The sequence below is a fragment of the Trichoderma evansii genome (assembly GCF_050947405.1).
Source record: "Trichoderma evansii strain SZMC 28006 chromosome Unknown GGI43scaffold_48, whole genome shotgun sequence".
Classification (NCBI taxonomy): Eukaryota; Fungi; Ascomycota; class Sordariomycetes; order Hypocreales; family Hypocreaceae; genus Trichoderma; species Trichoderma evansii.
The window spans coordinates 1-13,846 of record NW_028145158.1 but is presented as its reverse complement, the minus strand read 5'-3'; the positions used below and the strand labels follow the sequence as shown (position 1 = coordinate 13,846).

At 34.9% G+C, this 13,846-nt stretch overlaps 2 protein-coding genes across 2 annotated transcripts; one reads left to right on the top strand and one right to left on the bottom strand.

The window, feature by feature from the left end:
- Positions 1-1,348: 1,348 nt before the first annotated feature.
- Positions 1,349-2,807, bottom strand: GGI43DRAFT_426694 (uncharacterized protein; the record flags this gene model as incomplete). The annotated part of the gene is made up of 4 exons (XM_083208699.1): positions 1,349-1,465; positions 1,541-1,723; positions 1,792-2,187; positions 2,265-2,807. The coding sequence occupies 4 exons, from the start codon at positions 2,805-2,807 to the stop codon at positions 1,349-1,351; spliced, it is 1,239 nt and encodes a 412-aa protein (XP_083055050.1).
- A 3,596-nt stretch (positions 2,808-6,403) lies between these two features.
- GGI43DRAFT_389010 (fungal specific transcription factor domain-containing protein) lies at positions 6,404-8,188 on the top strand (the record flags this gene model as incomplete). Its single annotated transcript, XM_083204138.1, has 3 exons — positions 6,404-6,408; positions 6,485-6,872; positions 6,956-8,188. 3 exons carry the CDS (start codon positions 6,404-6,406, stop codon positions 8,186-8,188), a joined length of 1,626 nt encoding a protein of 541 aa, XP_083055049.1.
- Positions 8,189-13,846: the final 5,658 nt, after the last annotated feature.

Sequence of the window (13,846 nt, the reverse complement as noted above, 5' to 3'; positions counted from 1 at the left end):
ACAAATCCTCATCTGGGCAATAGGTCGGTGGGAGCCAGTTTTCGTCTTCATCACCTCCACGTGGTCTTGTTCCTTCAAGGCCGGCCTAGCTAGACAGCAAGCTTATTAACAAATAGCTGGAGGTGTTAATCTTTGTTCACTATGTTTCTCGTGACAAAGGAAAAATATAACAAAAATTTTGAGTATTGCTGCGCGGGCTGTATCCTTTTGCTCGGGGGGCTGTAACTAACCTGATTAGGAAAGAGGCCAAGTACCTTAGAATTTTCATGTAAAACACTACTAATTTAAGTATTTATTTCATAATAAAAATACTATAAAATAATTTTTTAATTTTTTTTTATTAAACCTATTTATATAAAGTTAATAAAAATAATTTTTTATAAAAATAATATTAAGTCTTTTATATTATAAAAGCTAATTAAAACCTTTAAAACTTATACTTATTATTTTAATAAAATAAAGTAAAATAATAAAGTAACTATTTATAAAAAAGTATTATTTAAAATTTAAATTATATAAAAATATTAAATAACTTTTGAAATAAATAATATTTTCTTTTTTATCTAGCTTTTAATTTATTTTATATTTTATTTTATTAATTATATATATAATTAAAAAAAACTATTGTATTTTTATTTTCTTAATTTATAAAATTTATTATTATTATTTTATTATAATATATATAATTTTTTAAGAATTTCTTTTTTATTTTTAAAATCTTATGCTTGTTAAGGAAGAAATTATTACTATACCTAATCAGGTTAGTTACAGAGCAAAAGGATACAGCTCGCGCAGCAATACTCAAAATTTTATATTAGCAAACTAAGATAAATGGAAAAAACCCCTCAAGAAGGGGAAAAAACCTAAGTGGTTCTTAGCTGTAATAGCTACTGCTGAAAGGCTGAGAGAGGGTCTTTATGCGTTTTATCATCACAAGCAGGAACTTGTTTTGCTGGTCGATTTTAGCGAGGATGGCAGGACTTGAACCTACGACCTTCTCTCTAGGTCACCAGTTTGGTTTCTCACCGCGCGTTTGAATGTTGTGCCACAAGCAACTCCAAAAAGCAAATGTGCATGCATGACTGGCTTACATGGTTACTTGACATAACCAAATTTAAATTATACCTATTTTGGAGTACTAATTCTAAAAGCATTTTGTACGTGATGCAGGTCTCCGAGAAGCAGTCGATAACCTGAATCAAAATACATGCGCATGTTTCTTGGTAAGGCCGAGATGCAGGTAGATAAAACGCGTCAAATGTGCTTCTCAAATTGCCATCATTTTTGCCAAAATTGATGGACCCAATTCGAGTTCCATATAATGAGCTTATCCATGACACTCGCGACCCTATTCAAGCAGCATCCTGGACGGGTCTTCGATATACCTCTTTACGACATTGAGGAATGTCACAGCCTCCCTCCCGTCAATTAGACGGTGGTCGTATGTTAGGGTTACGTACATCATCTGCCAGGCGAAACTGTGAGAACTTTCCCATGCTATAAGGAGTGCGTGGTAAGAAGTAGAGAAATGTAGACTTACAGGCCGAATCTCCACCTTTCCGTCAATAGCTACCACGCGATCTTTAATTGTATTCATGTTGAAAACCGCTGCCTGTGGGTAATTGATGACTGGAGTGCCGAACAACGAGTTGAAGATGCCAGGGTTGCTAATAGAAAAGTTGCCACCAGTAAGATCCTCTATCGTGAGCTTGCTATCTCGGGCCTAGCGATGGATGGTAGTCAGTACGTAGGGTTCAAAGTGATCCGAGGGTTGACCAAAGAGGCTCTTGCCTTTTGCGCAAGAATCGCAATCTCCTTTTCAACCTCGATGATGCTCAACGACTCGCAATTTCGTACCGCTGGCGTCACTAGACCTTTCGGGGAGGAGACGGCTATGCTAATGTCGACATAATCCCGGAAGGTAATCATCTCGCGCTCTATATCTATGCTAGCATTGACCTCGGGAACCTGCTTCGCGGCCATCGTGGTAGCTTTGGCAAAGGCGCCCATGTATCCCAGCCTCACGCCGTGTTGTTTTGCCACGTCCTCCTTGTACTTGGCACGCCAGGCAATTAGAGCACTCATGTCAATTTCCTGGACTGTGGTTAAGGAGGCACACATGTTTTGTGATTGCTTCAGGCGAGTAGCGATTGTCTTGCGCATGCGAGACATTTTTTCCTGCGGTTCCTGTGTTAGCTCGCAGAGCGCTTTGACTGGAATATGTCATTCATGACCAAGAAAGCATTGGTCGTGGCACCACGTACTAAACGTTCGCCTCTTGGCGCGGATCCGTGTATTGACGTGAAACTTGGAGTCTGCCTCGGATCCAGGGTCGTTGATGAGCTGATAGATTGCGAGGCTGACTCTTCCCGTGGCGGTTCTCCAGCTGGCTGGTCTTTGGCCAGCGTGCTTGGCTTTTGTTCGGACAGCTCCTGTTGTATCGATGAGGAAACTTGATTTGCGTCTGGTTTCGAAGCCTCCTCCTCCTCCTCCTCCTCCTCCTCCCGCTGAGGTGGCTGCTTCTCCATGTCTGTTCCAGTCTCGACCCGAGCGATGGGCTGGCCCACGGTAACTACGTCACCCTCTTCAACGAGTAGTTTCATAATAACACCACCCTCAGGTATTTGGACGGCAACATCAATCTTGTCAGTCTCTATGCTTGCTAGTTCCTCGTCTGCATCGATGCAATCTCCGACACGCTTATGAAATGTCGCTAGGATACCCTCGCTGATGGATTCTGCCATTGGAGGCACCTTTACTTTTAGATCTGCAGCCCTGGCGGGAGAGCTGCAAAAACAGCCGCGCATGATGCTGTCCGCTCTGCGAAAGCATTCAAGCGTGTTACCTGATGTCGATTGGGAGAAAAGAATAAGCCGTCCCAACTGAGTGCGTCCTGTGGCGGCTCTATGTCGGAGCAATCGAGCAGCCATCTGTTGTGCGCCTGCGATCGCCTCACGTATAAGCACCGCACTGTGGATGAGCCAAGCACAATGGGATTCCTTGATCGGCTGGGAGGAAAGGATTCAAATGCTCAGCTGAACAGCTGCAACACGAGTGGTAGTCTGATAATAATTTCCTCAGGCATCGTAAACCGGCACAGGTTGAGGAATTGAGCCACCCAAGATTTCACCCCGACATATTGATGGCAACCTTCGGAAATGGCATCCGGCGTCCTATGCCCGAACCCTGGCATGGACAGAGAGTGGCAAAAGACCTGACGTGGAAGTGGCTCCACTAGTCCTTTGGGTCCAATCTGTTCGAAGCTGGGTAATTGCAAATGCCCATGACGAAAAAAGACGTACGGGTTGAATGATTCTCTGCAGACACTCAGTCCTTGTAATTTGATACAGTTGGAGCTGTGGCCATTCAGCCGTGCTTTGCTAGTAGCCTTCTTTGTAAGCTGCCAGTACCATGCCATATTATCGGCTATCAGAGATGAGGATAACCGGAAAAAGCAATTATATTGCTCAGACTAAAGGAACATTTGTTATTTAAAAAATGGCCCTAAAATAATTTGAAAGTAGGATAATGGGGGTAACTGTGATTGTAACTGGCAGTGGATGTGATCCTTCAATTCAGATATCTATCTAGAAATTAGAGCCCCTTTTATGATTAATGAACGGCATAAATTGGAAAGTTTAGTGATAAAATTGAGAGGCTGATTAACCAGTCACCGAATTCCTAGTTAACAGAGCTCTCGCTGACATGCTAGGATAGATATTGGGGTAGGCAGTTTGGATAGATTGCTACACTATATTTTCTCTATATAAGTTTAATCAGGTACTCCTTTCTAGTTCTAAGCTTCTAATCCTTGACTTTATTTGGTAGTTAATTAGCTTCTAGGACTTAACTGTTCTAGTTAGCTAGCGTCTCCCATTATTGCTAGTAAACTATAATTAGAATATCGCGGTGCCTCACTCTAATGCACTTCAGGACTATCCCACCAAGTAGGTATTCCTTGTAGCTTATAACACCAGAATAAGGAGGCCGTTTTGTGTTTATAGCAGACGCATTATCGCTGCTTTTTGTTATTTTCTTCCTTGAGTCACGTTTTTGTTGACGTTCTAATAGCTCTTGGCCTTGCTATAAACAATGATTCTTAGGTTAAGGAACACAGGCTTGTGATACTTACGTTGTAATACGTACTTTTCGTTAGACCAGTCGTTCTTTTATTCTGCAGCAAACTACCTCTAAGACGGGATATGACGAAAGGTTGTAGGACTTCTTAGAGGAAGGATGACTAGGGTGCAGCCTTTTCGCTTCTTCGCTCGGCCCATCAAGCTGGTTCATTATATGGATGTATTGGTACTTGTCCAGCGCCTCTTATCCTGATGGGTTAAACCAAGAAACTGTGGCAGAGTATTAATTGGTGCTTGATGTCGCTCACCACCTTCTGTGGAGCTTTCTAGTGGCGAGACTGGGCAGTTGCATCCCGATTTAGGCGTTTTGGTCGAGTTAGGTTGGCAACTTATTGTTGCTTCGTGGAACTACCTGACTCATGTGGTCGTGCTTAGCATCGATGCTATGAATCTGACTACGCTGATTTGACGACTCAATATCGAGATTCTGCGATTGCAAAGACAGTATAGGGTTCGTCGTGGACGCAAGACGGAGCTGGTAGAAAGGTTCTGCAGACTTCCAATGCAGTACTTAATCACGTAGAGGTAATGCAGGTCAGGGCTGCCCTGACCCTGAGGAACACCAAGAGGTCAACGAGACGACACAAGGCCCACTGACGGGAGTGAATAGCACAGGGCTCCCGCCATAATCATGCTGTTGTATTGTCGGAGAAACCAACATATCAGTGTTCGTGGTAATTTCTGGCCCCTCGGGAGTGCTTAGAGCAAACACCGGTTTAGGCGAGTTTGAAGCTAATGAAGTAGAACTCTCTCGCCCCCTGGCAACGCGAAGCTGCTGTGCTGAAAACTCTGGGGTCGGTTTAGCCGGTGCGATAGTTTGACGCCTGATTGCAAGCTCACGGATGTTTCTGTTGGAAATTGTTGGGGGGCGTTCACTACAGACGCTACAGTCGCAGAGATAGAAGAGTTGAGTCGTTAGGGTGCTGGTCGTTTATCAAGTGCATATGCGCGATGTTAAGCCCCATCAATCTGTCGTCGTCATCCATATTAGACCCGCAATCGGATGGAATGGATACCACGTCCTCGAAATTTCATAGTTTTACGTATCCCGTCCAGTTAACACAACTGCTCACTCCGGAAGCGGGGTCAACGAATCCAACTCTACGTAGAGTTGAATATCGAAGTAACTACGAGGGGTCTTGGGAATTGAATGTTTTATCCGTCCCAGTAGATCCCAACTCCGATTCTAATCCACCTGGGCGAAGTATACTAAATGCCATCCTGGTGGGATTGGCATCCCTTCAGGCGGCTAACGCCCACGCTTGTGATAATCACCTAGTCTTCCTTGACCAAGAGTCGAACTAAGTTTTTGTAATTGATTTCCATCAAGAACTTGTTTTCTCGTGGTGACAGTTCCAGAGAAAGTATTCATGTGACGCATCGCAGCGTCTGCAACACTAAGATAGGAGCTAAACAATCCTGCTGGAGAGGAGGACCACTAAGGCTAGCCTAGGTTGTTATTCGCCGAGATGGGGAGGTCGGTCATGACATGTGGGATTTTTTTTTCCGGAAAGTTTGTATTCCACCCGTATTTCCACTAGTCGAATAGTCTACGAAAAAAAATAGTAATCAGAATAACTTGTACAGAGGGTTTAGCAGAATACCAAGTGTCCACCTAGTCGGCTGTGTAACTTTTGGGTAAGAAGCCGAGCTTTCGGATAGGATATCCGATTCCGTGTCGCTACTCTCATTCAACGCTTAACTTACCCAAATAGGAGATTTGGTTTGCCGTCGTGAATGAGAGTAACGCGACTCATAATAAGAACATTGGAGGTAAATTGATAATATTATGAAGACAAACAAGCTCTTCGTCCACAATTGAACAATAGGCGAATATTGAAAGCACATTATTTCCGCTTTCGCGTCCAGCATTGCCCTCTACCGTCGCCATCTTATTGGAGTATTTTGTTATGTCTTCGGCTGCGGCTGTGCATGACCGCAGGCAGGATGCGAAATCATCGGCGAAAACTACTTTGCGACGGGCTAACTTCGCATGCCTTCCTTGTCGTAAACGCAAAGTACGCTGCAGTGTTGCGGTTAAGGCCCCTTGTATGAATTGCTGCTTGGACAAGGTTGAGGTACGTGGCAGCCGACCTCTCTGTATCGATTATTAAATAACAGCTCTTGTTGTTAGTGCATTGTGACCCCGAATCGTCGGCGCAGGTAGGTTGACTTTTAAAGCTCAATGCACGACCATGAATACTAAACTTATGAACTCATAGATCGAAGAGATGGCATGCCCTATTTAGTCAACAAACAGGAGCATGTCGTAAGCCGACATCCCCAATATTGCGTCACGCGCCTAACAGACCCAATGATACCATCTCTAAGTGCGCCGCGGATAGTCCTTCTGTTCCATCAATTACCGTTGGTGTAATAGAGTGCTCGAGCACTCAATTCCCTCCCTTCATTCGCCCTCTACCTAAATACATTGCCTCCTCAGACGTACACTACCTCCAAGTTAAAGATGCTCTGTCTCTGCCTGAGGAGCTGATCCGAAAAGAGCTGGTGCAGACTTATATCGATTACGTTCATGTGAGATGCCCCGTGCTAGAACTATCCAGCCTCTTGCCTCTTGTTCACTTTTCAACTGGACGTGGAGAACAACTTAGCATACTCTTGGTTCAGTCTGTCATGTACGCAGCAGCAGCGTTCGCCAACATCGAGATTCTCCAAAAAGCTGGATATGCCACGCGAAGGATAGCTAGGAGAGGTTTTTACAATAAAGCGAAGGTGCGTATTTGCTTCATCTCTTCGGCGACGAATTTACGTCCACTACACTTATGTTTTCAACCCTACTCACACAAGAACAATAGCTGCTGTATAACTTAGACTGTGAACCCAATCATCTGATTGTCATCCAGTCGTTGCTTTTAATGGCGTGTTGGTATGAAAAACCCGATGAAGAAAAGGACAGTTGGCATTGGACAGGAGTGGCAGTATCCTTAGCTGAAAGAATCGGCCTAAACCGCAATCCTACAAGATATAAGACCATTTCAGACTCCCGGCGACGATTGTTCAAGCGCCTTTGGTGGTCTTGCTACATGTATGATCGCCTCATTGCACTCAGCCTGCGGTACCCACCTAGGATTGACGACGAGGACTTCGACGTCCCAATGCTAAGCGATGACGACTTTGAAGATATCAAGGCGCTCGAATATGAATGCGGTCTTCAGCAGAGCTGTCTATCTCAAGGGAAAATACAACAGCCTCATATAGCAAACATATTTATAGCAAGGGCTAAGCTATGCGTTGCGATCGGGCACGTTATTCAAGCCCAGTATTCGGTCGTGTTCCATGATGAGACTTTGGGTAACACCGGTACAAGAAACATAATGCTGGCTCCCAATAAAAGCATCAATAATATCCATAACGTCAACACAATCTATTCTGAGCTTTGTACCTGGGCAGAGCAACTTCCCGAATGTTGTCGATATCAACGACCACAGCATTGCAGCTTTGACACTGGGAAAGGGGCAATTATACAGCGTGCATTGCTCCAGATGGAATTTGAGACCGCGGTGTCAGCTCTATTTAGGCCTTACGTTTTCCTTCCATTACTATCGGATGTTCAGACGTGGTCTGAAGTACAGCATACTGCGCGACGACGTGTGCAATCTGCTGCATTGCAGGTAACCCAATTGGCGGCGGATCTCCAACGTGCAGGGCTGATTCAATACCTCCCAGCAACTGCAGTCGCAATTATTTTATCAGCTGGCATTGTTCATCTCACTAGCATGCAAGGCGTACTACATGAGGCTTATTCCTCTATCATGAGGGATTTTCAGCAGCACATGTTCTTGTTGGAAGCACTCCGAGAGATATATCCGGAAGCTGATTTTGCGAGCAGTTTCTTAAGCACTCTTGTTCATAACTGCAGTAACGAAAAACTAGTTACACAGATAGCGAAACCGGGGGGTTTTCAAGAGACATTTACTTTGACAGGAGTTACTGAACAGGAAAGCATGTTCTGCATTTCGCCATCCCAGTTGCTTGTTAGCAGGTTCAGTGGCATGGCCTCGACTGGTCCGGCTACTCTTAGGCCCTGATCCCCAACATCTTGCCAGTGTTTCTCAAAAGCTAGGAAATGATACCAACGCCACCAATTTACAGTAGAGACCGTATCATATACCGCTCTCTAAGTGGACGATACATGCTTGGCGCATTTTGGTGATAATTAACACTGCCTTCAGCTACTACAGAGGAATATTTCGCAATACGTGATAACTACCCGTTGGTGTCACTTTCAGTTACTAACTAGAAGGCAATAGCCTTGTGCCGCCCCAAGAACACACAGACATCTGGTCCAAGATGAGCGGCTTCGTTAGGGCTTGTTGTATGACCTCTTGTGTGTATTGTAACTGTCTTTCTGTATCAAAGAAATAGGGAACTGATCCATAGCCTATAAGATTAGCATATTGTTTATTTTGAACATCTTTTGAACATCAAGTGCAAGAAAGTTATCTCTTTCCTTCGTTTAATCTAGTCACGCCTTAAACGTCAGTCATTTTTGGTTTGTTGATTTCCTATGGTCTCGATCTTCCTGCCATAACTTTTTCAACCGGTACATCTCTGCTTTAACGATAGCTAAATACAGCTGTAGACTAGGGTAAAATATTTAAATATCTAGAAGCAGATAATTAGCTTTTTTTTGGGAATATAAATATGGTATAAAAGAAATTATATTATATACTTTTTAATACTAAACCAGGGAGAAATATATAAAAACCTAAAAGAGTATTTAAAAAAAATTTAAAAATATATAAGAAATTATTATTTAAAAAAGATAATTTAAAGATATTTAACTAGAAGTCCCTCTGGCTTTTTATTATATAAAAGTATTATTTTTAATGCTCTTATTATACTAAGCTTTATATATTAGCTAAAGCTATTAGCTAGCTCTAGCTATATAAATATATTAATATTTTATTAGCTGTTATTAAGATCAGCCGGCTTCTAGTATTATAGTAGTTATATAAGAAGTGCAGACAGCTTATAAATACAGGTATACTAGAGGAGAAAAAAGCTGCGCCGGGCTTTTTTAATAATAAATAGCTAAAGGTCCTGTGTTACTTAACTAAAATCTTATCCAAGACCAAGTTGTTAATAATAAACTAGATCTTTAAAATTAAAACATATAGCTTTACCATCAGTAGTATAACTTCTCTTATTACTAATATATAATAAACCCGTAAGCAGATTATATTTAGCAACACTAGATTTACTATAAGCTAGCTTATTAATCTTATCTGGACTCTGTCCCTGGAGCTGTATAATATAATATGCTAGCTTCTAAGAAGGGGGATAGGTGCTGTACAGATAATAATGCGAACGATGTAGATCTGCTCTTTGGCGCTGCTGGGCTCTCACCTCATCTCCCGTTCAGTTAAAAGGGCTCAATCCTATTTACAATACGGAATCATGGGGCAGCAGTAAGGCTGGATATCCTAGCGGAGAGCATTTTCAGTGTGTGACAGAAATGGCCGGGAGTAAAGCCCTTAGCCTGCTACAGAAAGGTTTAAAAGAGAGCCAGATGAATAATATAAAGGCTATAAAGAGGCTGCTTAATATTTTAGCGAATTTACTGCTAGAAATCAGGCAGGTATCAGCATACATGGCCATGAAACATATATCAACTTTAAACTACCTTGAACTTTGCAAGTCAGAGCTTAAAAATATAATTAATTCGCTAAGTAAAGATTTCAAGAACTGACATTAATACAAGAGGATTTAAAACCCGGTAGCTATAATATAGCTTATTTCATTTAGCTATATTATACAGCATAAACACCTAGCAGCAGAGTATCTTAAATTTATAAGTATCCTAGCAGAAAAAAAATTCCAAAATCTCTCTTACCTACAGCTATAAAAATAAAAGCTATAAAGGCAGTTAAAATATTATAAACATATGCATTTATTATTTAGTAAGGGAGAGATTTATTTAATATGCACCGGCTTGTGTAACTAGTAATGTGAAACTGGCTAGAGAAGGGAGGGGAGCTGAAGAAATACATAAAGTTTGCGGTATAGCAGCTTAATAAGGTAATGCCGTCTCCAGAGTATAAGAACAGAGTCAAATAAATAAAGTGTCTACCGCACGCACAGGCTTACTTAGCTCTCTTAGAGCTTCTAGAATATTTCACAGGCAAGGAGGCAGAAGCTGGTCTATTTTTTAAGGTGGCCGAAGGAAATAATCTACTAGGACGATATTAAAGAGCAGAGCAGATGTATTAGCGGGCACTCGAGCTAATGCAGAAGGTGCTTGGCAAAGACCATCCAGGCACACTTACCAGCATGAATTACGTCGCGCTTATGCTTTCTAATCTAGGCAAATATGAGGAGGCAGAGAAGATGGATCGGCAGATACTCGAGCTAAGGGAGAAGGTGCTTGGCAAAGACTATCCAGACACACTTATTAGTATAAATAACCTTGCAAACTGCCTAAGAGAAAAGAGCAGGCAAGGATTTATAGCTTAATTAAATATTCTTTACTCCTTAAGTGAAAATGGAAATAGGTGCTTACAGATGTGCTGGCCTAGTGCGTATATGTAATGGCTTGGCTTATGCAATCTCACTGAAAATTTATATTTTGTCTTTTTGTGGCTATATAGAGAGAGCAAAGGAAAGAATGGGAAGGAAATGGAAAAACGGGGGGCAGGGGCCTGTCCTGCTTTTATTTACAGTGTCCCGCAGTACCCGCAGGGCACAACTGGAAACTTAGAGGTACAAGTCCACAATTAGCCATCACTTTGTTACTAAATTAACTAAGAAAACCCGCGACACCCATTTCGAACTTTACGGTAGTAAATAAACAGATAGCTTATCCGGCTTCCAAACAGCTGTAATTAGTATACTTAAAAAGACAAGTTTAATAAATATAGCGCCTGCCTACTATATTATAGCACTTATTAGCTATAATATAACACCTATCTATTAAATTATAACTAGCTAAATTACAGGGCTTATCCGCTAAATTATAACGCTTATTTACTATAGCACTTATAAAGATAGTAATAGATATACTTTAAGTAACTTAATATTATATAAGCAATAACTTAAATAAGTAAGTAGTAACTTAAATAAGTAGGTAGTAATTTAAATAAGTAGGCAGTAATTTAAATAAGTAGGCAGTAACTTAAATAAGTAAGTAATAATTTAAATATGTAAGTAATAATTTAAATAAGTAAAAGATAAGTAATTTAAATAAATAAAGAAAATAAATATATCAAAATAGCTTTTACTTTTTAAAAAATTTAACTAATATTAATATTATTAATTTAATTAAAAAAAGTATTAAATTATATTATTAAAGTTAATAAAAACTTTTTTATATATTTTTTATAATATATTTATAAAAGAATATAATTAAATAAGTAAATAATGATATTTTATTTAAATTAAAATTTAAAAAAGAAAATAACTGTTAATTAATAGTAAATCTAAAAGGATATTTAAATAATTCCTAGGTAAAGCTTTAACTTTTCTAATTAGGAAATTACTTTAATAAGAAATTTTTAAAATATTTAATCAATTAATATTAATATTAATTCTAGGTTACAGGACTAGGTTTTAAACCAGGTTTTCTTATTATAATATTTTATAAATTTTAAAAATTACTTATATTTTATTTTTTAAAATAATTTTATATATTTTCAAATATTTTATAAAATTTATAAACTCTCTTATATTTTTTAAATTATAATAAAATATATAAAAAAATATATTTATTTTTAATTATATAAATATTAGTAAATATATAAAAGTATTATAAATTTTTTTAATAAATAATAATTAAAAAAGATTTTAATAAAAAATAAAATTTTATATAAAATAATATATAATAATTATTTAAATAATATAAATAAATATAAAAAAAAATTATATAAGTATATATTTAATTAATAAAATTAATTATTTTAAATTTTATATTTTTAAAAATATTATTATATTATTATAATAAAATAATTTTTTATATTTTTATTTTTATAATATATATAAAAGTATATTAATTTTAATATAAAATTTTTATATTTTAAATACTTATTATTAATATAATTATATATATTATTAATATAATTATATATATATATAAATTTTAAATAATTTTATTTTATTTTTTATATAATAAATATATTAAATTTTATTTAATTTAAATAAAATTTAATATTTTTTTAAATAAAATTTTATATTAAATAATAAATATTTTTTTATAATTTATTTATTTAATATAATAAATTATAGTAAATATATTTTATAATAAAATATAAAAAAAATTATTATATTAATAACTTAAATTTTTTTATTTTTTAATATTATATAATATAAATTTTTTTTAAATTATAAAAAATAATTTATAATTATACTTATTTTTTTAAATAATATTAAATAATAAATTAAATTTTATATATTATATATATTTTTTTTAATTAATTTTTTAATTTATTATTATATATATATTTTTAATAAATATTTTAATAAATTTTAATTATTTTATTTTTAAATTTTTTTTTTATATTTATAAATTATTATTATTTTTTTTTATATTTTTTTTAATTATTTTTTAATATTTATTTAATAAATTTAATATTTTATAAAATATATATATATTTTTTTAAAAAGCTTTTTTTTAAATTTAATAATAAAAAAGTTAAATATAAGCTTATTATATTTTTTTTTTAATATCTTTTAAAAATATTTTAATTAAATTAAATACTTATATATATAAATTTAAATTAATTTATTAATAAATAAGTTATTTTTAAGAAAAATAACTTATATATTAATTATTACTTATATATTAAAATAAAAATTTTATATATATTTTATTTTTAAATTATATTATATAACTTATTTAATATTATAAAAAAAAAAATTTTTTTTAATTTAAATATTAATATTATCTTGTTTTATATAATATAATTTTTTTTTTAAAATTTAAATTTATATTAATTTTATTTAAATAAAATATATATATTAAATATTTTATTAATTTTATTTTTAATTTTATTTACTCTTAGGTAATAAATTTTATAAATTTTTAAAATATAAATATTTTTAATTTTAAATTCTTTTAATAAACTTTTATTTTTTAAAAACTAAAATTTATTAAAAAAATAATTTTATATAAATATAACTAATATTTTTAATTATATTATTTTAAATATTTTATATTATTTTATAAAATACTAAGTAAAATATAAAAAAACAAATTTCTTAAATTATAAAAACTATTTTATATAAAATTAATAATAAAATATTAAAAAAAAAATAAAAAAAAAATATATAATTTTAATTTATAATTTATATTTTTATAATAGTAAAATTAATTTTAAAAAAACTTGTACTTGGTTATAATATTATAACTTAAAAAATAATAGCTTTTTATATTTTATATTTTTTTTTTTAATATACTTTAATTTTTCTAGATTTTTAATTTTATATTTAATTACTTTTTGTATTTTTATAAACTACTTTTTCTTTTAAAAATAAAAGTATTTTATATATATACCTGCTTTAAATTATATTTTTTTAACTTATTTTAATTTAAAATTAAAATTAGTTTTTTTATTTATTATTTTTTTAAATGAAATAATTAATAAGCTAAAAGTTTTATAATTTATTTATTAAAAATAAATATATTAAAAATAATATAAAAAATTTAATTTAAATATAAAATACTTATAATTATATTTTTTATAATAAAAATA